The 25,843-nt window shown below is 45.8% G+C and overlaps 1 protein-coding gene across 15 annotated transcripts in view; it reads right to left on the bottom strand.

Annotated features, from left to right (window-relative positions):
* DENND2B (DENN domain containing 2B) overlaps positions 1-25,843 on the bottom strand; it is a 178,963-nt gene that overhangs the window by 46,802 nt on the left and 106,318 nt on the right. For 13 of the 15 annotated variants that reach the window (XM_067038671.1, XM_067038670.1, XM_067038666.1 and 10 more), the window contains one exon: positions 3,640-3,744. In XM_067038671.1, coding sequence (XP_066894772.1) covers positions 3,640-3,719 — 80 coding nt within the window. In that variant the 5' untranslated portion in view covers positions 3,720-3,744. Of the gene's footprint in view, positions 1-3,639; positions 3,745-7,439; positions 7,565-25,843 lie in introns of those variants that run through there. The other 2 variants (XM_067038672.1, XM_059070107.2) reach the window with 1 other exon arrangement.

Genomic DNA, 25,843 nt, shown 5'->3' with positions numbered 1-25,843 from the left:
ACACATACATCCAGAGGTAAGGTTCCCAAAACACAATACGGACAGCCTATATTTTCAAGTCACAATGATCCAGATGCTGGAGTTTCAGAGTTAAGCTGTTGAGGCTTCCATGGTGGCACGGTAGTTAAGAGTCCGCCTGCCGATGCAGGGGACACGGGTTCGTGCCCCGGTGCGGGAAGATCCCACATGCCGCGGAGCGGCTGGGCCCGTGAGCCATGGCCGCTGAGCCTGCGCGTCCGGAGCCTGTGCTCCGCAATGGGAGAGGCCACAACAGTGAGAGGCCCATGTACCGCAAAAAAAAAAAAAAAAAAAAAAAAAAAAGCTGTTGAGGAAATAAGCAGGCATGACAAGTCTTCTGAGAATAGCCCCTGCTGCCTGCCAAGTCTCACAGTACAAGTGAAATCTCCTGAGAGCAACAAGTGGCAAAGTTTACCCCATCTAGATGGCCGAACTAGCTCTCAACATAACACTTTCTTAGCAACCATTATCATGACAATTTCTTTTTTTTTGGCTGTGTTGGGTTTTTTGTTGCTGCATGCGGGCTTTCTCCAGTTGTGGTGAGCGGGGGGTTACTCTTGGTTGAGGTGCACAGGCTTCTCATTGCAGTGGCTTCTCTTGTAGCGGAGCACGGGCTCTAGGTGCGCAGGCTTCAGTAGTTGTGGCTCGTGGGCTCTAGAGCGCAGGCTCAGTAGTTGTGGCACATGGGCTTAGTTGCTCCGCGGCATGTGGGATCTTCCCAGACAGGGCTCGAACCCATGTCCCCTGCATTGGCAGGCGGATTCTTAACCACTGCGCCACCAGGGAAGCCCAGCATGACCATTTCTTAGCAAGCATGTCACTAAGCTGCTTCTAGTTCCACCCAGATCATCAACACCAACATCATAAAGCCTGACCTCTGGAATTCAGAGGAGCTTTAAGAATCTCACTTCCCACCCCCAGAAATGGATGCAGCCAAATCTAACGAGCTGGAGTGGGAGCAGCCTGTGGGGAGGTGAAGCAGCTAAGGGTGAAGCAACGTGCCCCTTTGGCCTCACTAACAAAGAGAAAGGGAAGCCTGCTCCAGGAGACCAAAACATAGCAAAGAACAAAACTTTGGTGGTAAAACAAGAGGTTCAGATTTCCTCCTCCTGCATATCTTGCCAAATCAAAAATGGGCTATAAAGGAAACGGAAGAGAATAAACTAGCAAAACACTCCTAAGAACCTAATAATGGAATGGAATCTAGGATCTTTATCCCAAACTAGCTTAGTGGTGGCACCAGGTGAAGTCTTATTCAAATTAAGGATATGGCCTTGCAAATATGTATCTTGGCAGTTCCACAGGGTCCCATTTGCCCGTCCCCACCAGTTTTCCATGCCCCAAAGTACTCCTGTCCCCAAAGCTAGGTACAAATGCCTCTCAGTATCATCGGGTTCCTCTGCCTCCATGTGGATGATATGGACAGAGGTCCCCAAAGCAGCCAGGGTTCAAAGGCCCAGCTTTCCAAGGTCCTAGCACCCCTGCACTCCCCAACCAAAGTTCCAGTCACACCTGGGAGTCTTTTCTCACTGGAACTCCTGGGCTGGCAATGATTAAAGGGCCCCAGGTCACAGGCAAATGTCTATTGGAAGGTCAGACTAAGAAATCTGGGTGCCAAGGTCATCAATCCAAACTGTAAAAGCCTTGAAAAAAGAGAATGGATCATCCCTCTTTTCCCCCTTTTTCTTTTTCAAAATTGTCATCTGGTGGTTTCTCTGTCCACCAAAGAGCCCAGCACCTAGGATGAGAGCCCTCAGAGTTCACTGACAACTTCCTAAGAACAGTCCCAGATTTGTCTGGGGGTGAAAGCAGCCAGAGAAACCACCAGATGACAATTTTGAAATAATAACAACTACAGTCCAGCAGTCGTCTCTGAGAGAAGGCTGTAGCTAGCCCCAGAGGCCAGTGACTCCATGCCAAAAGCCCAGGAAAGGAGGGAGGGAAGCGGAACGGTGGCAGGAAGGAAGGGAAGGCAAGGCTCAGAAGGGAAAAATGCCTTTTTTTAGGCACATCAGAGGCTCAGATATTTACAGATACCATATGTCATGTTATGATGGCAAGCAGGCTGGGAAGCTAAAGGAAGAGCAATTTCTAAAAATGTTTAAAACATGTAGGTATATACTCCAAATAGAAACTAGGGTTCATGTCAGCAGTTCTGATTCTGCTTTGTGACTTTATATAAACACTGCATCTCCCATCCCGGTCCCCACAAAGCGGAAATGAGAAGAAAAAAAGAATACTTGAAGGAGTTGAGGGCTGCTGGGTACAGTAATTTCTAATTCAGGTTCTAAATATACTATTTCTTCTAATTTAAGAATAAAATGGTAAAATCACACACACTGCTTATTTCACCCATACAGTCTCATATAAAAAAGTTGGGAACCTTAATTCTCAGTCTCTATCTGCCAACTCAGAGTCAGACTGCAGAGTAAGAAATGCCACCAGACTGGGGGTGGGGGAGAGCTCAGCAAAGTGGCTCCCGAGAAGTAGATAATGGGAGACAAAGACTCTGAGATCTAGACCTGTTTCTGCCTTGGCCACCGACATGCCCTGGGAGACGTCAGGTTTTCTATCTGCTTTACCCAAGAGGTTGTTGGTCCCTGCCATCCTCAGCCTCACCCAGTTCAGGGAAGGAAGTATGCAAGCAACTCTAGTCCAGGTTAGACGGGGTGCGTGCGCAGGGGGTGTTCTTACTGGTCTTGCTGCCACAGAGTAGATATTCAATTTGTCTGTCTAAGCCCCAAGCTCTTATGTACCTAACAAGTCAGAATCTACCAATTTCTGTTCGGTTGGCACAGTCAATCCAGACCATTTCCACTGGGAACAAACTCTGCACGTATGGTGTACAGAATTCCTCTTGCGTCACTCACGCCAGTCACTCCCCAGGGGCCACATCCTATGCCCCATTCTACCAACCATACCTGGATATTAGCTCTGAATGAACAAAACATCTACCACTACCTCTGGCCAGACTTGAGTGTGTGCCACACTCCACTGGACTCAGCCTGGTAATGCACAGCCCGGACCTCCAGGAAGGAAGTAGCCCGATCCCAGTCTAAGATGAGCACCCTTCTCATCACTATCCATTCTAGCGGCTGAGGTTCCAAAGGCCAAATGTGCCCAACTGAGATTCAGCAGAAGGGGCTATGAACGGTACGTGGCTTTAATAAAAGAGGTTCTTCTAGGACATCAGCATCCAGGCTTGGCCAAGACCTGAGAAGCCCTGGTGAGAGTTGTACAGCTATCTGCCAGCTCTGGAAGCTTCCACCCTATCACCGGGAGGAAGCTAACATTTACTGAGTGGCTTTTTGCCAGGCACTATGCTAAGCACCGACATATATTATCTCATTTAATCCTCACAGAAACTCTGTGAGATAAGTACTGTTATTATTTTACAGATGGGTAACCAAAATGTTAGAGGGCATAAGAAAATGCCCTGAGATCTCACTACTTGGTGAGTAGTTAAAGTTTGGCCCAGATTATGCACCTCTATGACTCTCAGAATCATGATGATAATCATTTACATTTGGCAGGAATCCTATCCAGGACACAGGTCATCAGGTGTCCCTTGATGCTACCCTCCAGTGAGCCCCATTCCCTCAGCAGTGCTCCCCGACTCACCTGCTCAGCGTCCCTCGAGGGGCCTTAGTGCCTCCAGCTCCGTGGGTGATACTGGAATTCTTGTTGGCAGTCATGGTCATTTCTGCTCTCTGCAAACACAGAGCCCTGCAAAGAAGACAAGACCTATAAGCCAAGTTTCCATGGGCAGCGAAAAGCACCTCAAACATTTCCAGATGACCTCCAAAACTGCCAACAGGGTTTCTGTGGTGGTTAGCAGGAACCACTTTCCCACATATATTTAATTTCATGTGTTACAGATTAAGAGCCTCAAGGGATCCCTGATCTGGGTTGGGGAAGAGTCTGTGAGCTAACAGATAACTTATCACTTCACAGAAAATGATTTTAAAAACTCCATTTCCATCTTGCTTCTTCTCATTTCTTAAGTTAGAGTTTCCCAAACTTCTGGCATGCCACACAGCCTTTATGAATTTTACCATATTTGCATACCTCCTGAACAATCATTTATTCAATGTTTTTCTTTAATCAACTTGAAACTGACTGACTTTTCTTAAAATATTTAATCTTGTTCTAAACAATTAATCATTGACAAATATTTACTGAGTGAGTACCCATGTCCTAGGCACTCCCATTTAGCAAAGAATGAAACAAAGTCTCTGCTCTCATGGAGCTTACATCCTAGTGGAGGGAAACAGACAATAAGCAGGCACAAGTCATGTGTGTGATACATAAGTGTACATTTGTGTATAATATGTATAGTGATAAGTGGTAGGAAGAAAACATGAAGCAAGGCAGAGGGAGAGTGAAGAAGATTTGTTTTTTAAAATAGGATGTTCAGGGAAGAACATTCTGATAAAGTGACATCTGAGCCAGAAACCACAGTTATGAGTTATCATATTTTTAACACCCATTAAAATAAAATTAATATACTTTAAGATATTTAAGTATTTACAAAGTGAAAAATGTCTGTACATGTACCATATACAGTTAGCTAATATAGTAACATTATTTTATGCTAAAATAATAAAAGGAAGAAAAATGTTAAAACTTAAGGGTACATCCAGACTGGAAGTTGTCTCCTATTTGCAGATGGTATGATCCTCCATGTAGAAAATCATAACAATTCCACTAAAACACTCTTAAACTAATGTATAAAGTCAAGCAAGTTTTCAGGATACAAAGTAATATTTAAAAAATCAATTTTCTTTCTATACACTAGCAATGAACAATCTGAAAATGAAATTTTAAAAATTCTATTAATAATAGCAGCAAAAAGAATAAAATACTTAGGAATAAACTTAACAAATGAAGTACAAGACTTATGCACTGCAAACTACAAAACATCACTGAAAGAAATTAAAGAAGACATAAATGAATAGAAAGGTATCCCATGTTCATGATTGGAAAACTCCAAGCTGTTAAGATGGTGATATTCCCCGATTTGATCTACAGACTGAACAGAATACTCATCAACTGCAGAAACTGACAAGCTGATCCTAAAATTTTGTGGCAGTGCAAGGGACCCAGAGCAGTCAAAACCATCTTGAAAAAGAAGAATAAAGTTGGAGGACTCGCACTCACCAATTTCAAAGCATACTACAAAGCCATGGTAATCAAGACAGTGTGCACAGACGTAAGACAGAAATAGAAATCAACAGAATAGAATTGAGAGTTGAGAAATAAACCCATACATTTATGGTCAATTGATTTTCAACAAGGATGCTAAGACAATTCAAGAGGGAAAGAAGAGTCTTTTTAACAATATTCAGACAACTGGACATTCATATACAAAAGAATAAAGTAGGACCCTTACCCTTATACTATACAAAAAAAAGTAAAAATGGATTATAGACCTAAATTTAAGAGTTAAAATGACGAAAGCAAAGGCTGGAATACAACATAGAGGTAAATCTTTGTAACACTGGATTAGGCAATAGTTTCTTAGATATGACACGAGCAACAAAAGAAAAAAGATATAAACTGTATTATACTAAATAAAAAACTTTTGTGCTGTTAAAAATACCACAAGAAAGTAAAAAGACTCCCACAGAATGGGAGAATTATTTGCAAATCATATATATCTGCTAAGCTACTTGTATCTAGAATATATAAAAAACTCTTCCAACTCAATAATAAAAAGACACATGGGCTTCCCTGGTGGCGCAGTGGTTAAGAGTCCTCCTGCCAATGCAGGGGACACGGGTTCGTGCCCCGGTCCAGGAAGATCCCACATGCCACGGAACGGCTAGGCCTGTGAGCCATGGCTGCTGAGCCTGCACGTCCGGAGCCTGTGCTCCGCAGCGGGAGAGGCCACAACAGTGAGAGGCCTGCGTACTGAAAAAAAAAAAAAAAAAAAGAAAAAAAAAGACACATAATCCAATTAAAAAGTAGACAAACAGAAACTAACACACCATTGTAAAGCAATTATACTCCAATAAAGATGTTTAAAAAAAAAAAGTAGACAAAGAATTTAAACAGACATTTCTCCAAAGATATAAAATTGGCTAAGAAGCACATGAAACAATGTTCAACATCACTAATCATTAGGGAAATACAAATCAAAACCACAGTGAGGTATTAGTTCACACCACCAGGATGACTCTAATCAAAAAGATAAAAACAAGTGCTAGTGAGACTGTGGAGAAATGAAAACCTTCATTCATTGCTGGTGGAAATGTAAAATTGTGCAGCCACTTTGGAAAATAGTTTGGCAGTTCCTCAAAAACGGATACATAGAGTTACCATAAGACCCAGCATGATTCACCCCCTGGGTATACAGCCAAGAGAAATGAAAACATGTCCACACAAATACTCATACCAATGTTCATAACCGCCAAAAAGTGGAAACAACCCAAATGTCCATCAGTGGATGAATGCAGTAACAAAGTGTGGTATATCCATAAAATAGAATATTATTCAGACATAAAAAAGATATATTCCACAACATGGATGAACTCTCATGCCATTTTTATGAAATGTACAGAATAGGCAAATCTGCAGAGACAAAATAAATTAATGGTTGCTTAGTGTTGAGTTGAGGGTAGGAGAATGGGGAGTGACTGAAGTGAGTATGGGGTTTCTTTGGGGGGAGTGAAAAAAAAGTTCTGAAATTAGATAAACACTGGTGATGGTTGCATAACTGTGAATATATTTTAAAAATGAATTGTACACATACATGAATTTTATGGCATGTGAATTATATCTCAGTTTAGATGATAAAAAAAACTTTTAGGGCTTCCCTGGTGGCACAGTGGTTGAGAGTCCGCCTGCCGATGCAGGGGACACGGGTTCGTGCCCCGGTCCGGGAAGATCCCATGTGCCGCAGAGCAGCTGGGCCTGTGAGCCATGGCTGCTGAGCCTGCGCATCCGTAGCCTGTGCTCTGCAATGGGAGAGGCCACAGTGGTGAGAGAGGCCTGGGTACCACAAAAAAACAAACAAAAAAAACCAAAAAACAAAAAAAAACTTAAAAAAAAATTTAAGTCCCTTGGAGAATGGATGTGAGAGACAACAATAATTCACAGTATCTCTAATGTGAATATGCACTCTGTTCTGGGCCAACACCACCTTCACAGACGCTGAACAGTTCAGTAACAACAGTTCTCTCACTCTGATGGGCATTCTCATCACATTGACCAAAATGAAGTATGTTTGGATGTGAAAGTTAAACATATTTATTTATGGCCACTAATGACCTTAATCCTGGAGGCCATCTTACGTATTATCTTGGTGCAAATAAGTGACTGGTTTCGATGATAGAAAATAAGCCAGACCCTAATTCTTGATATCATTTATAATTCTTTCCTAATTTCAACATGAAATGCACTCTCTCTAATTTCCTTACCTTTATGCGATCTCTCAAGGTTGTCATTTTGGTGATGGTAGTGGTGAGTGAAGTGGGAGCTGGAAGGGAGGAAGCAGCCCACAGGTGCTAGCAATGGTGATAGCAATGAAACATCCCCCACGATGCTTTTAGAAAAAGAAAACAAACCCTGAGCCTCATTTTTAATCCTTCATGAAAAGCCTTCCTGGGCTTCCCCAGTGGCGCAGTGGTTGAGAATCCGCCTGCCAATGCAGGGGACACGGGTTCGAGCCCCGGATCAGGAAGATCCCACGTGCCGCGGAGCAACTAAGTCCGTGTGCCACAACTACTGAGTCTGCGCTCTATAGAGTCCACGAGCCACAACTACTGAGCCAGCGTGCTGCAACTACTGAAGCCTGCATGCCTAGAGCCTGTGCTCTACAACAAGAGAAGCCACCGCAGTGAGAAGCCCGTGCACTGCAATGAGGAGTAGCCCCCGCTTGCCTCATGCAGGAAAAGACCCAATGCAGCCAAAAATAAAATAAATAAATTTAAAAAAAAAAAATAGAAACAAAGAAAAGCCTTCCCTACCTACTGAGGAAAAAATCTTTATAAACTTAAGTATATAGCATAATGTTAGTATGAGGAGAAGGAAGAAGGGGAGTCAATCCTGCCACCCAAGCACCTGTGCACACCGGCTCTGGTGAGATATTCTTTACCTGCACCAGCCAAGGGCCAAGTTAAGTGCTTGGCATAGTATGGCTGTGTGTGTTAAACAGAAAGAAGGGAAAGGAGAGGCAGCCTCTGGAAGCTTTCCCAGGCCAGTTCTCAGGGTCCTCAGGGAGCACAGTGCTACAAGGAATCAACTTGCTAAGCATCAGCTTTCAACTGTGCCCATGGTAACAACGGTCACAATAATCATCAGAACCCATCATAACAACACTGGACATGCTCTACCAGCTCCAGGGCAGGCCCTCGGGGAAAGGACAGAAGATTTGTGGAAAGACCAGAAACTGAAATATATTAAAAGAACATGATGAAAAATATATTCTTTCCTTCCCTGAATTTCTGATCTAAAATGCTCTGAAATGCAGTCATATACTTGAATATGAGAACACAGAGCCAACTTAGTCAGAAGGAAGAATGTAGATAGCTGTGGTATTTGCTTGGGCCAAGAAGAAAAATCCTGTGAAGATGCAACGAAGAGAGGAGTGGGTCAAAACTACCAGGTCCACGGCATTGACCCTTGGTCACACTTCTGCAAGAAGACAGCTGCTATTCTTAGCAGTGGCCCAGGAGTTGAGGCATCTTGGGCAGGCACTGCTGAGAACCCCAGGAGAGCCTACTAAGTCAGAGATGCTTCCTCATTGTGCTTACTCCCACCTGCTCTCTCCAGCCAGGTCTACCAGGTTCAGGGAATAATCCAGCGGCCTGAGGAACTAAGGACCAGGCTAACCCTTTACACCTGAAGCGCAGACTTGAGCGCACTGCATGGCCGGCTTCCTGGGGGACACTGCTTCTCCCAAGGCCCTAAGAGCCACCCCAGGCTCCCATCTGTGCTTTCAGCCTGATTCCTTGGCTAATCTGGCTGCAAAGAGAGACACACTCCCAAGCAAAAGAGACACCCACTGGGAATAGATCAGAGAAGCCAAGGGGATGAGAGGTGTTTTGCTAGCTCCCAGGCCCATCAATGGCAAAAACTACATGTTTGGAAAATGAAATTGTTCAGTTAGCAACTACCACCGATCACGAATTGCTCAAAACCCCAGCTCTGACAAATTACAGGCAACTATCTGAAGAGTTACAACCCAGAGAAAGGGACATAGTAAGGTACCACTAGAACTTCTCTACAAACTCTGCATCGAGACAGAGACCACAGTCCCAGGCTCTCAAGGTGCAGTGGGAAGAACACGCAACCTGGAGTCAGCCCAACCCTGCCTCTAGCAACTGCTGGCCAAGGGTCATTGTACACGTGAGTTTTGAGGACTCAACATTCTCGCTATAACAGCAGTAATAATAACATGACCTACCTCACGTGATTGTTATTCTGGCACACTGAAGCTTAATAAATCATTTTTCTTCCAGATCATGCTTCTCTAGGTATTTGGAAGGCACCCTCTCCATTCCCAAGCTAGATTCATTTTTCAGACTCCCCAGCACTGCCATCCAACCCATTTATTCTATGCTAGGCACTGTGCAAGGTACTAGGATATGAAAATAGACAGATACAGTCCCTGCCCTGGAAAAGCTAACTGTAAAGGGAGAAAAGTGAAGGAAAAAGTGGACTCCACAAAGGCCTTATAGAGAGGTGACATTTGAAAGTAAGCCTTCACCTGTTTGTTACCCATGGTAAGAGGACTTAAGGGAAAAAAAAAAAAAAAAAAAAAAAGCAAAGGCACATTTATTATCAAAGGTGCTGCTAGATTCTTTATAAAATTATAATAGCTAAAGTTATAAGCATTTTAAAGGATTACATCACTTAATCCTTGTGACAACCCTACAAAGTGGGTACTATTATTATTTACATGTTACTAAGGAAACCAAGGTACAGAGCAGTTAAATTGCTTGTCCCAAGTCACACAGCTATAAAATGGCAAGGCAGGAATTTGAGCCCAGGTGGTCTGCACCAGCACCACCGCAGCTCTGAGTCAGCACTCTGCATGGCCTCCAATCATCTGCCATTTCAGCTCTCACCTCCCATGATGTAGTGATAATACAGGCCCAATTTTCCAACCAGGAAATTGAGATTCAGAGAGATTAAACGATTGGCCCAAGATCACTCACCTAGTGAAGGAATAGGGCAGGACTGTGGACTCAGCTCTGACTCCACTGTCCACTTACTTTTCTTAACATTGATACGGGGCGCGGGGGGTGCTTGTTAAAAATGCAGAGTCCCAGGTCCCACCTCCCCCTCTTGAACGGAGCCTAGGAATCTGTATGTTCAGTAAGCACTTCAGGCTAGTCTTACATGCCTGTAAGTGTGAAAACTTGAGTCCCACAATGTGCTGAGGACTTGTAAAGGTGTGAACGGCCACTACTGACCATCCTCCCAAGAGTCTGCCCAGCTGTGAGCAAATACAAGATGGACACTAGGTCCCCTTCCTCCTCCCACCCCCCAGCTTCTTCTACCTGCACAGAACCACCGACCCTCAACAAAGGAGCAGGCACGTCACAGGATCCAGTGAAAGCATTATCAATGTCTGCTCTAAACAGTTCCCTCAGTCTTTGCTGTTCTCTGAGTTCTTGTACCTCAAAACAGCTCTTCCTGCCACCGACCCCTGGTAGCTAACAACCGCTTTCCTCACTTTCCCCTCACTTCCAAACTCTTGGGAAAAAAAGAGTTTATACCCAAAGACACTAACTGGTGGTTTGCAAGAGCAAAAATATGTTCCATTTGGTTTTCCCTTTATTTTTTTTAAAAAGTTGAATTAGTTATCAAACGTTTTAAAAAATTGGGTGAGCATAAATGAAATGCAAATAAAAATTCAGATTCTGGCTTCTCTTGAAAAATTAGAAAACCTGCCATCACCGTCTGCATTTCTATATGGCAGCAGTTGGCAGTCCAGTTAGATGCAGCAAGCTCTCTCCAATTTACCACTGCCCCTCCCCACCCAACGCCTACAGGTGGCCAGCTTTGCTCAGCTCTGTGACCTGACTCTCCCAGTCAGCAGGCGAGTGCTGTGTCCCACGTCCCAGCAAGGAAGGGGTAGGGGGCACTGCACTGGGAGCAGCCACACAAAGCCTTCTGGAGGGCTGGGCTTGAGCAGTACAGGGAGGAGCCTATGCTGGCTGCTTGAAAGCCTCCATCTACTCCCCTTGCTGCCACTGGAGGAAAGACCCTCTGGAAGGCTCCCTGCTGTCACTCAGGCCAGCCTGCCATCTTGCAGTGGTCTCTCCAGCTCCCTCAGTGCTCCCTTTCCCTCCCATCCAGTCTCATCACCCAATCCACAGATGCTCTGCCCAAGGTCTGAGAAGGGATCCCGTAGAGGTCAGTCTCTGAAGGGAGCTCCTTCTGAGGGGTGCCCAGCCTCGAAGGATGAACCTTCCTATCCTAGAACAAAAAACTGTTTCCCCTCGTTAAGTGACATTTCTAAATGTCTGTGTGGTGCTTTTCCGCAGGCCTAATTTCAGACATGACAGTATGCCTCGCCCCTGAGAAGGAGACATTTGAGCCCTGAGAGCGCTGAAGAACAGATGCAAGGGTTTGGAGGGAAGCCTCCCGTTCCTCTGGGGTTAAGGTCGCCACTGATAGGAAACACAAACACTGCCCAGCACCCTGCTTGTCTAGTCTGGGTAAGAAGTCAGGACCCACCCCCCCCCCACAAAGGAAACGTCTAAAGCACATGAGAGAATTTCTGCCGACGAGAATTTCTGCCGACGTAGACATTCCACTAATCTCTTAAGCAATCTCTGGTGTGGAAGTAATAGCTTAGGAAGCAGCCCAGAGGGAAGGAGAAGGTGAGAAAGGGAACGGAGCTCTGTGTGCCCCGAGAACCTGGCTTCAGCCCAGTCCGGCTCTGTACAGCTGTGGTCTGACTGCCCTGGAGTCAACCTGCTACTCACCCTGCCCAGGAAACACCTACCAGACCGTCCTCACCCCCTCACTGACTTGCTCCTGCTGCCCTTGGAGGTGTCCTTGGACTGGGCCAAGGCGGGAGGCGCCTCATTTACCTTTCATAGCTCTGCCCGGACTGACAGCTCAGGCTCTGCTGTAGCGGCTCACCTGCACAGCCTTCCTAGGAAATTCAGCCATCCCACAGGTCCCCTGACATCCTGGCCCGCTCTGTCCCCACGCGGCTGAGAAAGCTGTAGGGCAGTGCTAGCTAGTTCTTCTCCATGTTTTGAACAATCCTCAGTACTTGGCAGAGAGTTCTGCACATAAAAGACAGGCAAATAAATGTTAACTGATTTGCTAACTGATGGCAAAAGAGGGCCCCCAAAGAGTCAAAGGCCAGGAAGACAAAGGGCCCTAGAAATTCTAGCACTGGCCACATCCATTAAGGTGCACTCCTTCACTCCCCAAAGTCATGGCTGCAATAAAACCAATGAAAGGGAGGTTTCCAGCTGTAGCTGCCACCCAGTTGGACTGTCACCAGCAGGCCTTTTCCTCCCAGCCCTCGGCCAATCCTGTCTACCTCAGGAGTTTCAATCTCCTCACAAGTGCCCCTATGACCTTCCAGGGCCCTCCTGCAGTAACAGTTCTCATCCAACACACCCATGAAGAAAGGCTGCTCCTGGGAAACCTGCCTTCACCTCAGTCATGCTGGCTTTCTCCTCCCCCAACCCTCTTTTCCCCACTTCCTTTCCTGACTCATTTCTCAGTGGTTATCTGCCCACAACCTTGTCTTTGGCTCTGTCGTGTTTAAAATCAAGGGGTTACAAGGGAAAGGGGAGAAAGTGGGCTCGGGGGTTGGGTGGGTGGGTATCAAAAACTGTAGAAAGGGAGCCAGGAAGGTTTTTCTCAAGTCTGTCCCCTAATTCCCTCCAAAGTGCCAGACCCCTTTTCTCCGTCGGCACTTCTACATACCTGGTACCTTGGATCTTTTCCATTCCAGCCCCAAGCTTTGGGGCTCTAGGTCCAGAAAGCCCTTTGAGCAAAAATGTTGAGGGGATTATGAGCCTGGTCAAGTGGAGAGGAACCAAGATTTGTTTTGCTGGGAGATCAGAAGAATTGCTGGGTGTTTTTACAGGTCCCCATGAGGCTGAAATCTGCCTCAACCAGTCATAGAAAAGATGATTTTTGTTGTTGTTGTTGAATAACAACCAGAAAAAAATTAAGCTCTCTTTCCATCTCCTGACTGTCCACTTATCACTCCCACATCCTCTTTCCCAACTCTCCTCCCCAAAGAGGGCTTTTAGTTTGGGTTTTCAACCTCAACCATTTTCAATCCCTTTTCCTGCCAGATGGTCCTTCTCCAGTTCAGTACAGATTCTGTGGAGGTTTGAAGTTGGGTTTAAATGTTTCCTGAAAGCCTAAAATGGGGTGAGGGCTTGTTAGGCAATTCCAGGCCAAAGGAAATCTGGTTGCTTCCAAGACAGTTTTAAAAACCTAGACATGGCTGTTTCTGCCAGTCTGGAAACTCAGCGAGCGGCTTAACCCAGCTCTGCCAAGACGATGGAGCCCGCTCTGTCCATAGAACGGAGGCCTGCCCCACAAACAGCCCTGCCCTCTTTCACCTTGGCAAGAAGAACCTGGTGGGTCCTGTAAACATGATGATGATTCCAAGGCCACAGACCTACCTCACACCAGTGCCTTCCGTCTGTCAGTCCCAGCAGGCTAACTGCCACTTCCTGCACATGCCAGGAATGTTCATGCCTCCAAGCTTTTATTCAACCAATTCCTTCCATCATGAAGTCCTCCACCACCATCTTTCTTAAAATATCCAGTTCAAATGTTGACTTCTTTCTGAAGCCTTTCCCAATCCTAAATCTTGACCGCATTCTCACCCTTCCTATGCTCTCCAGCCTAGCTGAACTCAACCTGACTGAGGGCAAGATGCCTGCCCTGCTCCAGGAAAATACGCCACCCACAAGCCAACTTTCTCAGAAGAGGACTAGGAAATAGTAAGGGCTAAAGGGACTGGGCAAGTCTCAATACCTCCATTTTCCTATCTGTAGTATAGGAAGAATCCTCTACCTCTATAATGAGAACTTGAAGACCAATGAGAAGCCATGTATAAAAAACAGAGGATACTCAGAACCAAGAGGGAACATACTTGAAGTCTCTGGCTTTCCCCCAACTCTCAGCCTCAGGACTCTTCTCTTGTCCTCACTCTCTTAGCTCTTACTCTGTTTCCTATTTCACTGAGAAAACAGAAACAATCAGAACAGACCCTCAATAAGCTACCACCATCACATTTACCCACCACCAGCAACAGGGCAGATATTGTCACTACTCTGCTCAAAACCCTAACATGGATCCCAATCACTAAAAGTAAGAGCCAAAATCTTCACAATGACCTACAAGGTCTTCATCATCTAGGTCTCTATGAGATCTCTGACCTCATTTCAACTACTCTTTCCCTTTACGTTTTCCCCACCAGCCACACTATCTCCTCATTATTTCCTCAAGTACACCAGGCACATTCCAACTCCGGGCCTCCACACCTGCTGTCCCCTGTAACTAGAACATACTCCCCCAAGAGAGCCTCCTCCCTCATCTCCCAGGTCTTTGGTCAGACATCAACTTCTTAGTGAGGCTTTCCCTGGATCACACTAAAATTTTGTGTTAAGAAATTACTACTAGGGACTTCCCTGGTGGCGCAGTGGTTAAGAATCCTCCTTCCAATGCAGGGGACGCAGGTTCGATCCCTGGTCAGGGAACTAAGATCCCACATGCCACAGGGCAGCTAAGCCCATGCGCCACAACTACTGAGCTTGCACTCCTCAACTAGAGAGACCGCGTGCCGCAAAACTACAGAGCCCACGCACTCTGGAACCCGCGTGCCACAACTAGAGAGAGAAAACCCACACGCCACAACTAGAGAGAAGCCTGCACACCACAACAGAAGAGCCCGCATGCCTCAACGAGGACCCCGCGTGCCACAACTGAGACCTGACGCAGCCAAAAATAAATTAAATAAATAAATAATAAATAAATCTTAAAAAAAAAAAAAAGAAAGAAAAATTTTTTAATGAAAAAACATTTGCCACCATTTCAGAGTGGCTCTACCTGGACAGAGTGAGTGGGCTGGGGCTCCACTGTCCAGGCCCATCTTCCAAGCCCACCAGCCTTTCCAGTTCAGAGTCTGACCTACCCTCAGCAAGCACACCCACTCAGAAAATTGAAAAGTGGGCCACGTCCTATGAACACCCAAAAGATTCAGGGCAGGGGTGGCTGCAGCCCCAGAACAGCTGAAGTTGCTCTCTGCAAAGATTACAATGATTTTCCTATTATAAAATGCAAAGATCCTTTCTCTGGGGTTTAATGAATTAGAGGACCTTCCCTTCCTCATGTGTACTGTTTGGGACACTACTGATCAGCCCTCTCTGAAGCACTGTATGTAATGTAGTTAACTCTCAATCTGGAGTACACTCTCTGGGCGTAGCATTTTACCGTCTGCCTGGAGGATCCTTAGCTCATCAAAAGAGGGCACAGGTTAAGAAAGGTTGGGGGAATACTGTCAGAGAAGTAGAGAGAGACAGGTGTGGCACCTAAGACTTTTATTTGTTTACTTACTTGAAGCCTCTGAGGGCATCTTCCCAGCCAGGCCCTCGTGCTACTGTGCTATACTATGGTCCTTGCCCTTGAGCAGCTACCCATCCTGCCTGAGACAGACAAGTAAAGAAAAGATTCTGGCACACTGTAACAAGAGCTGTGATAGATATATGAACACAGAGCTCTGAGAGCAAGGAGAAAAGACACCTAATCAGGTGGACAGGATGGATGTAGGAGAGGGCTTCTGGAGGAGACAAGAAGTGACACTGGGCTGAGTCTTGCAGGACTTGTGGAAGATTAAGAAGGCAGAAGAAGAACACTGCTGCAAGCAGAAGAAAATCCATGAACAAAAGCCAAGGAGATCTTAGAGCAAGAACAGGACACAAAAAGCAATAACCATAAGGGAAAACATTGATAAATCAGACTACACTAAATAAGAATTCTGTTCATTAAAAAATGCCACTTAGAGAGTGAAAAGAGAGCCTTTGGAGTGGGTACACAGGTTACAGAACTCAGCAGATTAGGAACATTAGATACACAGAGGAAACTTATCAAGAAGTAGAGTAACTCTCAAACTGCAGATCTTGGCCAGATCATTAGGGCTGAATTTCCCTTTGGATAAAAGTCTCAGTTTTGGAAGGGAGTAGAAGAAAGTGCACATATACAGCCAGGCTCTGCTAGTTCTAAGTATGCATTTATCTCATTTAATCTAGCTGCCATTATCTCTATTTTACGGATGAAGAAACTGAGGCTCAGACTTCCGTGGTGGCGCAATGGTTAAGAATCCACCTGCCAATGCAGGGGACACAGGTTCGAGCCCTGGTCCGGGAAGATCCCACATGCCGTGGAGCAGCTAAGCCCATGCACCACAACTACTGAGCCTGCGCTCTGGAGCCCACGAGCCACAACTACTGAGCCCGCGTGCCACAACTAGTGAAGCCCACACACCTAAAGGCCGTGCTCCGCAACAAGAGAAGCCACCGCAATGAGAAGCCTGCTCACCGCAACAAAGAGTAGCCCCCACTCGCTGCAACTAGAGAAAAGCCCGTGCGCAACAACGAAGACCCAGTGTGGCCAAAAATTAATTAATTAATTTTTTAAAAAAGAAGGAAACTGAGGCTTAGGCTAAGTAATTGCTCAGGGTTTCACAGTAAGTGGCAGAACCCCAGAGTCTAGAGAGGTTGGCACTGAGCTCTCTAATTGACACCAGAGCACATAAGTCCTCTGGTCTCTGTCATATCTTGTGACAGGAAGCCATCCTCCAACCCCAGTGCACCCCTGCAGCCCAGCTTTGTTTGTAAAGAGTTAGAAACGGATATTGGCAGTAGTCTCATGCCTGGCCCCCAAATGCTTGGTGTTAAAATCCCATTTTTCTTTAAGCCATCTAGTTCAGAGGGCCCTGAATCAATTAAAAATAAACATAAGAGATGCTCCTCTCTTGCTGTTCTTCAAGCCTTTTCTCCTTATCGTTCTTCCCCACCTAGGGGACCCTGGTCAAAGAAAGGCCTTCCCCTAACAATGCAGTCCAGCTGGAGCTGAGACTGAAGATAAGGGGCATCTGTCTGTCCATCTATCCAACTTCTTTAAGGGTTATGATGGGGACAGAATTTGCCTTTTTCCTCCTTTAAATAAAGCAAGTGTTACTTGGCTTCTGTGGTTCTCAAACTGTGTGCTGAGGTGCCCTAGAGCACCGCAGTGAACTCACAGGGGTGCCGCAAGATACATATTTTTTTAATTAATTCATTTTTTTATTGGGGTATAGTTGTTTTACAAGTTGTGTTAGAAGATATTTTAAATTTTTGAGGGAAACAAGAGCAATATCCAACATTTGTTTGGACACCCCGTGAGTTCACAGTTTTAACATTAGATTGCACTACATTCTTTTCGATGATGTCATTTCTTTGTGAAGCTGGGTTTTCAGCAGCTGCTACGACTAAAAAGCAATAACCGTGTGAAAAGCAATGTGGAACAGGAAATGGTGATGGCAGTATTCAATCTGATTCCAAGATGTGAGATGTTGTGCAGTGCCCAGTACATCCCATAAGTTAGTAACTGTGGTTATTTAAGAATGAAATAAAAAATGTTTGTAATTGAAATTGACGTACAATATTATGTTAGTTTCAGGTGTACTACATAGTGATGTGATATTTGCATACATTATTAAATGATCACCATGATAAGTCTAGTAACCACCCGTCCCCATACAAAGTTATTACAATATTATTGACCATATTCCTTATGCTGAATATAAGTCATCCTCGTGACTTATTTAGTATATAACGAGAGGTTTATACCTCTTAATCCCCTTCACCTGTTTCACCCATTCCCCCAACCTCCTCTAAAAATATTTTTCCTTTCAATTTATATACATATATTTTTCAAGTGGCTACTCCATTATCAGGATATAAGCACTTACTAAACTGTTTACACCTAAACACTTAATAAATAAAAATAAGGTATTTCTTTTGGCCTCTGGGCACTGTGAAAAATTACTAAAACACTAAAGGCCCACAAACTGAGAAAGTCTGGGAACCTCTGGTAGAAGGTATTTTTTTAAGTCTCTGCGTCAAGGAGTCAAGGAGGAGCTCCCAGGGCAGGCCCAACCCTGCCCCAGAAGCAGGCGGGAAGCTAGCACTCAGGCCTATGGATGGCACACTCAGGCTTTCACTGCAGCTGACAGAAGAGCTTCCCCTCTGCCTGAAGAGATGAGGCTGCACACTAGCTCCCTCTCAGCCCAGAGGCTGTGCACATCTGCCTCAGCTGTACCCCAGGCTCCGGGGCTCCCCTCTGAACTCCCTCCCTGAAAAGCTCTATTCAGCATGGACCTCATGAATAAAACCCAAGCCAGCCCAGAAGCCAGCAGGGGACTTCCACACACACTCTCAGACTTGGGCAAAGTCCACAAACCAAACCATTAATCCACTGAGGGAGGGAGGGATGGGAATCTGGGAGAGGGCTTCCACTGACAGCCCATCCACTAAAAGGCCAACTGGGTTTTTTGGGTGAAGATTTACATGAAAATAACGCCTTTGTTCCCCAGGGGTTTCTGGCCCAATATACTCCCCCTCCCTCCATTCTTCCCTGAAGTCATAATCCTCTGTTGGTGACATCACAGCTGTTGATACAATAGCCAACTGTTGTGATGTCACAAGACTCAACTTTTGTCATTTTCAGTGGGGAGTGGGGTTAGAGAATGTGACAAAGGGCTGGACTTGAATAAGGTTATAGAACTGGAATTTGCTTTTTCATGCTAATTTCCCTGGTAACGAAGGGCAGTGACTCAGAAAATGAAAGGCAAGCAAGCCACTGGCAGCAAGGCTGTGTGTAGATTCATCTACACCAAGGGGAGAGGGATGGGGTAAGGGGGGCTAGGGCAGAAAGGAGACAGAAGTTTTCAATTCCAGGATTAGCCAAATATGAAGATGTTCTCAGTCTGGCCAAGTTCAGGACTTTCTCTTTCCATTATCCATCATCTGACCCCAGGGTAAGCAGAGAAAAGCTGAACTGCAGGAAAGGCTCCAGGCTGGAACATTCCCTGGAAATTAATGTTTGAGATACTGCATTGGGTTCTGGACTCCATACTGTCCAAGGGATAGGCTCTGTTTGGACTGCACTGGTCACTGAGGACAGTGACCAGAATGGAGAGGGCACTCAGAGGCATGTCACAGGAGAAATGACTAAAGGAACTGAGAGTGTTTACCCTGGAGAAGAGAAGGCTGTGGATGGGGGAGGCTGATAATTGCCTTGAGAATTCCGAAAGGCTCTCATGTGAAGGGACTACATATGCTATTTATGGTCCCCCAAAGAGATCTCAGACAATGAGAAGATCCAGAATGGCCAATATGAGAGAGAACTTTTTATTCTTAAATTCCAGTTAGAGACTATAAGTTTTTTTTTTTAATTCCTAACTTCTTACAGGCGAGGCTCTTGAGGACAAGGACTGTCTTGGTCACTTTAGTGTATACCCCAGAATTTAGAATAAGTGGCACATAGTAAGAGCTTATTGATATTTGTGAAATAAATGAACGAATGAAGCAAGGACAATGGTCTGCTGAAGTTGGTGCTTACTCATTCAATAAGTAGTTTTGAATCCCTACCACGTGCTACTCACTCAGTTAAGATGCTGGGGGATACAAGGGTGAAAGAAGCGGATAAGGTTATTCTTCCCTCTCCCCCTGCTTTGTAGATTAGCACAGATGGCATGTAAGGTCCCTTCCAATATTGAGACTCCTTGATTTTTAGAGATGACTAAAATATTTTAAACTGAGAGGAAAGAGGACCCCAAAGGCCATAGATAAACCCTACCTACCACCGCTGCTATTATTCACAAGCCTGGAAATCTACACCAAGCTAAGGTTGCCTTCTCGACTGGGGAGGGGCCTGATGCTGAGACAGCCCTGTGCTGGGCCAGACCAGATCAACCAGACCTGGGCATTTTATCAAAGCCTCCCAAGCACCCTAGACAAGACACAGTAGGCTCTCATGTGAACCTGGGCTCCCTCAGCCCAGCAATAAGTAAGTATAGTCCAGTTAGGTAATATGAGGTATTACCTCATATGAGGTATTTCAGATACCCTCACTTCTCTAGGGAACTTAAAATTTCCCCATCAGCCTCAGAGCAATTATCCTTCTAGGGGCCATCTGAATGACAACAGAGTTACTACAGAACAATTTTCAAGGAGATAATTCTAGATCTTCTAGGCTGTGCTAGGGATACAGGTTTGGTTCCAACTTCTGAGGGCATCAGAGTACAGCTAAAGGTAATGAAACGTATGATTTAACAATAACGATATACAATATACCAGAGACACAATACACACAGACATTATCCTCTTCAGGGTAGTCCTTAGAGGCCTGAATGTTTATTCCAATACATTCTCAAAACATTCCTGAAATTCCTGTTTGGAAATTGCCCTCAGAGACTTTGGAACATTATCTGAATTTTCTCTGAAGGAAAATCTGCATCCTTCAAGGGTGCTAACTCATTCAGAGCCATGTGGCAAAAAAGGGTGCAAATGAGAGAAAAGCATCTGGGGTCAGAATAAGCAGTATCTGTCAAGTATACTGTGGAGCATACTGTATACTGATACCAAAGGGGATGCATACTGACACTGTCCCAAATCTCCACGTTTTAGAGTACAGCTGTATGAGTTCACAGAGCTCCCTGAGTATCTAATAAAACCCAAGAACATCCACAGAAAATTTCTAAGAACATAAACTTCTGTCTACACTTTTAGGATGTTCACAAGCTCCCAAAGTTCCTCCATAGACTCATTGTAAGAATCCTTGTCCTACCCCATTTTACCTGCCCCATAAGTGCACAGGTAATTCCGAATGGAGGCCTACAGAGCTCAGCAGGTATGCCAACGTTGGGCACTGAGAAAGTGGCAACAAGGCACCCTGCTTCCGTGAGTCCTTGAACCCTTGTTTCAAACCTGGATGTCAGCAATTTACAAACTACTACACATCGCAGGCCTTCAGGAGTGTTAGAAATAGTTAAATCCAAAAATATCAGACTTACAAATGCCAAAGATCCTGAGACTCAAATGTGACATTTTCTAACGTGGTCTGTAAACTGGTGCTGAAGACAATTCCCAAAGAGGAATCAAATCTACCTATGGTAAGCACAGGTGTTTAGCCGTGTAAGTGCACATATGAAGAGCAAGCTATGGTCACAGCACATATTTTCTCCCCCTTCTCTAAGTCCCCAGTCTCCCTGTGCTTCACACAGGGAGTATGCCTCCTGCCTTCTTCTGGGCCAGCCAGCATGCCCACCACGCAGCTCCCGACATACTAAAAGCCACCCAAGTCACATCTGGCTCATGCCATTGCTCTCTGTAATGAGGTATGACATGTATCTAAAGCTCTTGGATATTTTCACGTTTGTAGCCTACAATTAGGCATTTTTGAGGGATGTAGCTAACTACAGTTCTGTTCGGTGACCTATAATTATTCACACAGGCATCATGGCCAATCCAGGCAACCATCAGCCTGAAGGAAGGCGCTCTGAGCTCAGACCTCATGGAAGAGGCTGCTCAGCTCTAAGGAGGCCCAGAGAACACTGGTTAGTGACGGGCCTCAGGGGGCCACATTGCTCTTCCTTGGCTATACACAGAGTCACTGTCCTCTCTGTCCCCTACACCAGTCTTCCTCATCCACCGCCTGGCTCAGCACAGCTCAACCCCAAGCCCAAGGGATGGCACCTTGGTGGGCCCAGTGCCCACAAAAATGGACCGCTTTGTTGGACACAATCTCCATTACCAGGGCAATAGCAATTTAAAGCAATTTCTCAAACTCCCTACAAATCTCTCACCTGAGGAAAAACAGGTCACACCCACCAAGCCACAGAATCCTGCAGTCCACTGCTGTGCAGCTGGGCTGTGGCAGCTGACATGGGCCACCTCTCTGAGCCAAACTCTCTGCCACCAATTGCAGTGGCCTCACTGCTCCCAAGAGCCCAACAGAATAATTCTCCCCCTTGCAAACGCCCACCACCATGCTTCCCCACTGCTTCCCTGGCTAGAAGGGAAGGCCTGGTTAGCCCTCAAGATCTGTCTCTAGTGATATTTCATATATATATTTAGCTCCATTAAGAAATGGTTTCTTGATTCTTTAACGGAAGCTCAAATTCCGATTCTAAATATAACCAAAGATACTGCCACTAGCCAGCCCAGTGCGCTGTGAAGTACGACTATGGCCCACACTCAGAGCGGCATGCACGTTAAGTATGAGCCCAACAGCTCAACCACAATTCCTATGCAAGTTACCCTTCTTCCCCAACGCTGGCTCCAAGTCCTTTAGCGTGCTTTATACTTTTCAAAAATACTTTCACATGCCACCTCATTTGAGTGTGCCACACAAACCCCAGAAGTTAAATGCAATAGGTATTTTCTCTCCTTTTTACAAAGAAGACAGGCTCAGGGAGGCTGTCATGACCCAAGGTCACTCAGCTAGTAAGTGCAGAACCAGGTCTAGAACTACTTTGTAGCTGTGTGACCTCAGTTCTTTATATGTCAACAATTAATAGCAGCAAACTCATAGGGCTTACTGTAAGAATGAAAGGGCTGAAATACGAAAGGTGCTTGGAATGGTGTCTGGTCCACCGTGAGGACTACGTTTATTACTGTTGCCATTGTTGTTATTTTTACGAGTACTATTACCACTACCACCCAGAACCCCCAGTTCAAAACCTAAAGCTCTTTCCTCTCCCTCCTTCTGCAACTTTGCAAGTATTACTCAGAAGGCATTTTCATCTTACCTTGAGTGAGTCCAGACCCAGTCCCTGCAATTTGCCTATGGAATCTGGAACTCACCGGGCCCCCTATCCTACCACTCCACAAACTTCTCCATGCTTTTGGGTGCATACGCATACACACATATACCACCTTTCTGCAAATCTGACTCTCTAGTCTCCTGGCCTCCGATGTCACTTATGCTATGTTAGCCACCCTTCTGTGGCTCACCCTGCCTGCAGTACCCAACTTTTCATTCATTTGGTTCCTCCCTTCAATAATCAATAACGAGCACCCGACCCTACCAAGCACTGAGGGGAATATACCTTGCCCTCCAAATACACCAAATGAAAAGTGCAGGAAGAGTGGGGTGCACAAGGCGAGTGACAGCACAGAGGTGACAGAAAATAACTCTGTCTCAGGGCAGCACAATAGATTTCAGAACAGCAATGCTTGAAATGAGTTTTAGAGAGTGACTAGAGTTTGCTGGACAAAGGGAGAGAAGAACATTCAGAGCTAAGAGAATAGCATTTACACAGGGTTACAAGGCAGAATCATACAGAATATGATAATCTCATACTGCCACCATGGAGGGGCTGTATGTGTGTGCACTCGTGTGGGGGGGGGGACAGAAAAAGAGACAGAAACAGAGACAGAGAGAGACAGAAAAAGCGAAGAAAGAGAAATTAGATGTAGGTGGGTGAGCCCATACTGCCTGGGGGTGGCAGGCAGCCGGGACAACAAACGTCACGTCTGCCTTTCCATAGAGTCTGAGTGGCAATCTCAACTCCCTGGTATGCTTACAGTGTACCAATTTTAAATGCAAAATCCTTTAACAACCATTTTCTCTTTCCTTCTGTCTTCCCCTCCTTCTAAAGATCTGTTTATCCCAATTCTCATTTCTGCCCCGCTCTGAGCCCTGAGTTTTAGTGCCAGTGCTTTTACACAAATCCAGCTTCACATCCTGAGTGAAATATAATTTCATAGGAATGTAATTCTGGAATGATCTCATTGAAAAAGCACACCCAGCAAAGGCCGTGAGCAAACTTCAGGCCAGCCCATTCACACCCAGAGCCAAGGAGATTGCAGACCCCTTTCCCTTAAATGGACAATGTGCCTGGGGCCCAAGCAAAGCACACCAGCTGCCCACGGATATTATTCTGCCCACAGCCAGCCTGCCTGCTGGCAGACCAAGGCCTGGGCCCACGGCAGTGACCACCACAAACCATTCTGCACCGTACAAGGACAGACTCAGGAAAGCATCTAAGCAAATGGGCCTTACTGCACAGACGTTCCCCGTGCCCCTTGGGAGGGCTCTGGCTCCAGGCCAGGAGACACCAGCTAAAACTATTAAGACCCCCACCCCCCATCACATCCATGCCAGGCAGAAGAAGGTCCAGAAGCCAAGCTGGTAAGGATCCTCCCCACAGCTACCTGTCTTCCCTATCTCTCTGAAACTCAGCCGCTCTCCAACTCTATGGAGAGAGTCAAGAAAGTAGGGTATTTGACTCTGGAACCAGATGGCAAAGCCAGGTCTAGCCCAGTCCAGCAGGCTGAGACAGGGTAGAACTGGGGAAGAAATAATATACTCTGATGGACTTTCAAAAACTCTAGCTGAAAAATCACTAAGTTGGAATCTTTGGAAAAAATGTCCTTACTCCAAATCTGCACCTCACCCCCAATGAATCCTCATAAAATGGACCAGAAGAAGAGGAAAACAATGGATGGCCTGCAGGGTCTACAGGAACTCTATGTACTATTTTTGCAACTTTTCTGTAAATATATAACTCTTCTAATATAGAAAGTTGATTAAAATTAATGGTTTGTCATGGTTTCCTCTGTAAGGAACAATGGGAAAAGGGTAGTGTTGGGTATAAATTCCAACTCTAACCTCTACTAGCTACGAAGCTGTGGATGAGCTTTCTAGGCTTCAGTTTCCTTAACAATGAGGTGGAGATGACAGTGTTCTTGTGCAGATTAAATATTGCCTGCAAAGGCCTTACCACTGCCAAAAATGCTTTGTTCCTGGGCAGTAGCAGTTCCTCAGTTCAGTCAGCCTTCACCCTGGGTTCTCGGCGACTGCAGTACGAGGCCCTACCTCCACTCCACGGCCCTGTGGTCTTTATGACTTACAGCCTCTTCCACACATGGCATCACACTTTAAGCCCACAGGAATCACCCAAAGGACTGAAAGCCGCCTTACAGCGAGTTCCAACTAGTGAAAGCTCCCCTTTGTTGACAGAAACATGTTCTCCTTCCTGCTTTCCCTTCCTCCAGTAGGATCCAATGTCACTGCCAGGAGCTAAAGTACTTTCCTGCAGTTCACAGGGGTCAACCAGAAGGAAGGGCAGACGGTGACAGAGCTGGGCTCCCAGTTCAGTCAGCCATCCATGGCAGAGGGTGGGCAGGGGAAAGAAGTACGCTCTCCAAGTTGCCACAAAAGACTCTGCACCCCTCAGCAGCACCACTACCCCCAACACCTCCCATACCCTCCCTGCCCCGTGCTCCCCACCAGGCCCCACATGAGGCTGGGTTGATAAACTACAAATCTGCCTAGTTAATGGGCACAGCAAGTTCCCCAAGCCAAGAGAGAAGCCCCCAGGGTCAGGCATGAAGTTGCGCCCAAGCCCCGGAGCCAGGCTCTCAAGCCTCAGCCACCCTGACTCTTGGCTCCATGATGTGCTGTCCATTTTCCCCCAGCAAGACTGAGGTGAGTGGACAGGGGCCCCATCCTGGTCTCATAAGTAGATGGGCTGGAGGCCAAGGAAAGAATCAGGTGAAGAAAGGTATGGCTCTGATGTCACATTATCTCTTTGAAAATCACTCACAAGGATATCAGGTCCTTAAAAACTCTCCTAAAACAAAGGAGAAGGCTAATCTCACCCTGAAATTTTAGTGTCCAAATAAGGGAGCAGTCAGTGCTAGAACTGTTAGCTTGTTCCAACTTTGAAAAGCCCTATGAGAGAAGCAGTTCCCAGGCCTGAGATTCCACTGACAGGTTGTAACCCCTCGAAGCACTAATGGGTACATTCTAGTGGCTAATTTCTCTGACCTTC

This window comes from Kogia breviceps, chromosome 7 (assembly GCF_026419965.1).
Source record: "Kogia breviceps isolate mKogBre1 chromosome 7, mKogBre1 haplotype 1, whole genome shotgun sequence".
NCBI lineage: Eukaryota > Metazoa > Chordata > Mammalia > Artiodactyla > Physeteridae > Kogia > Kogia breviceps.
The sequence above is the reverse complement of the archived record's forward strand: the minus strand, read 5'-3'. Positions and strand labels throughout refer to the sequence as shown.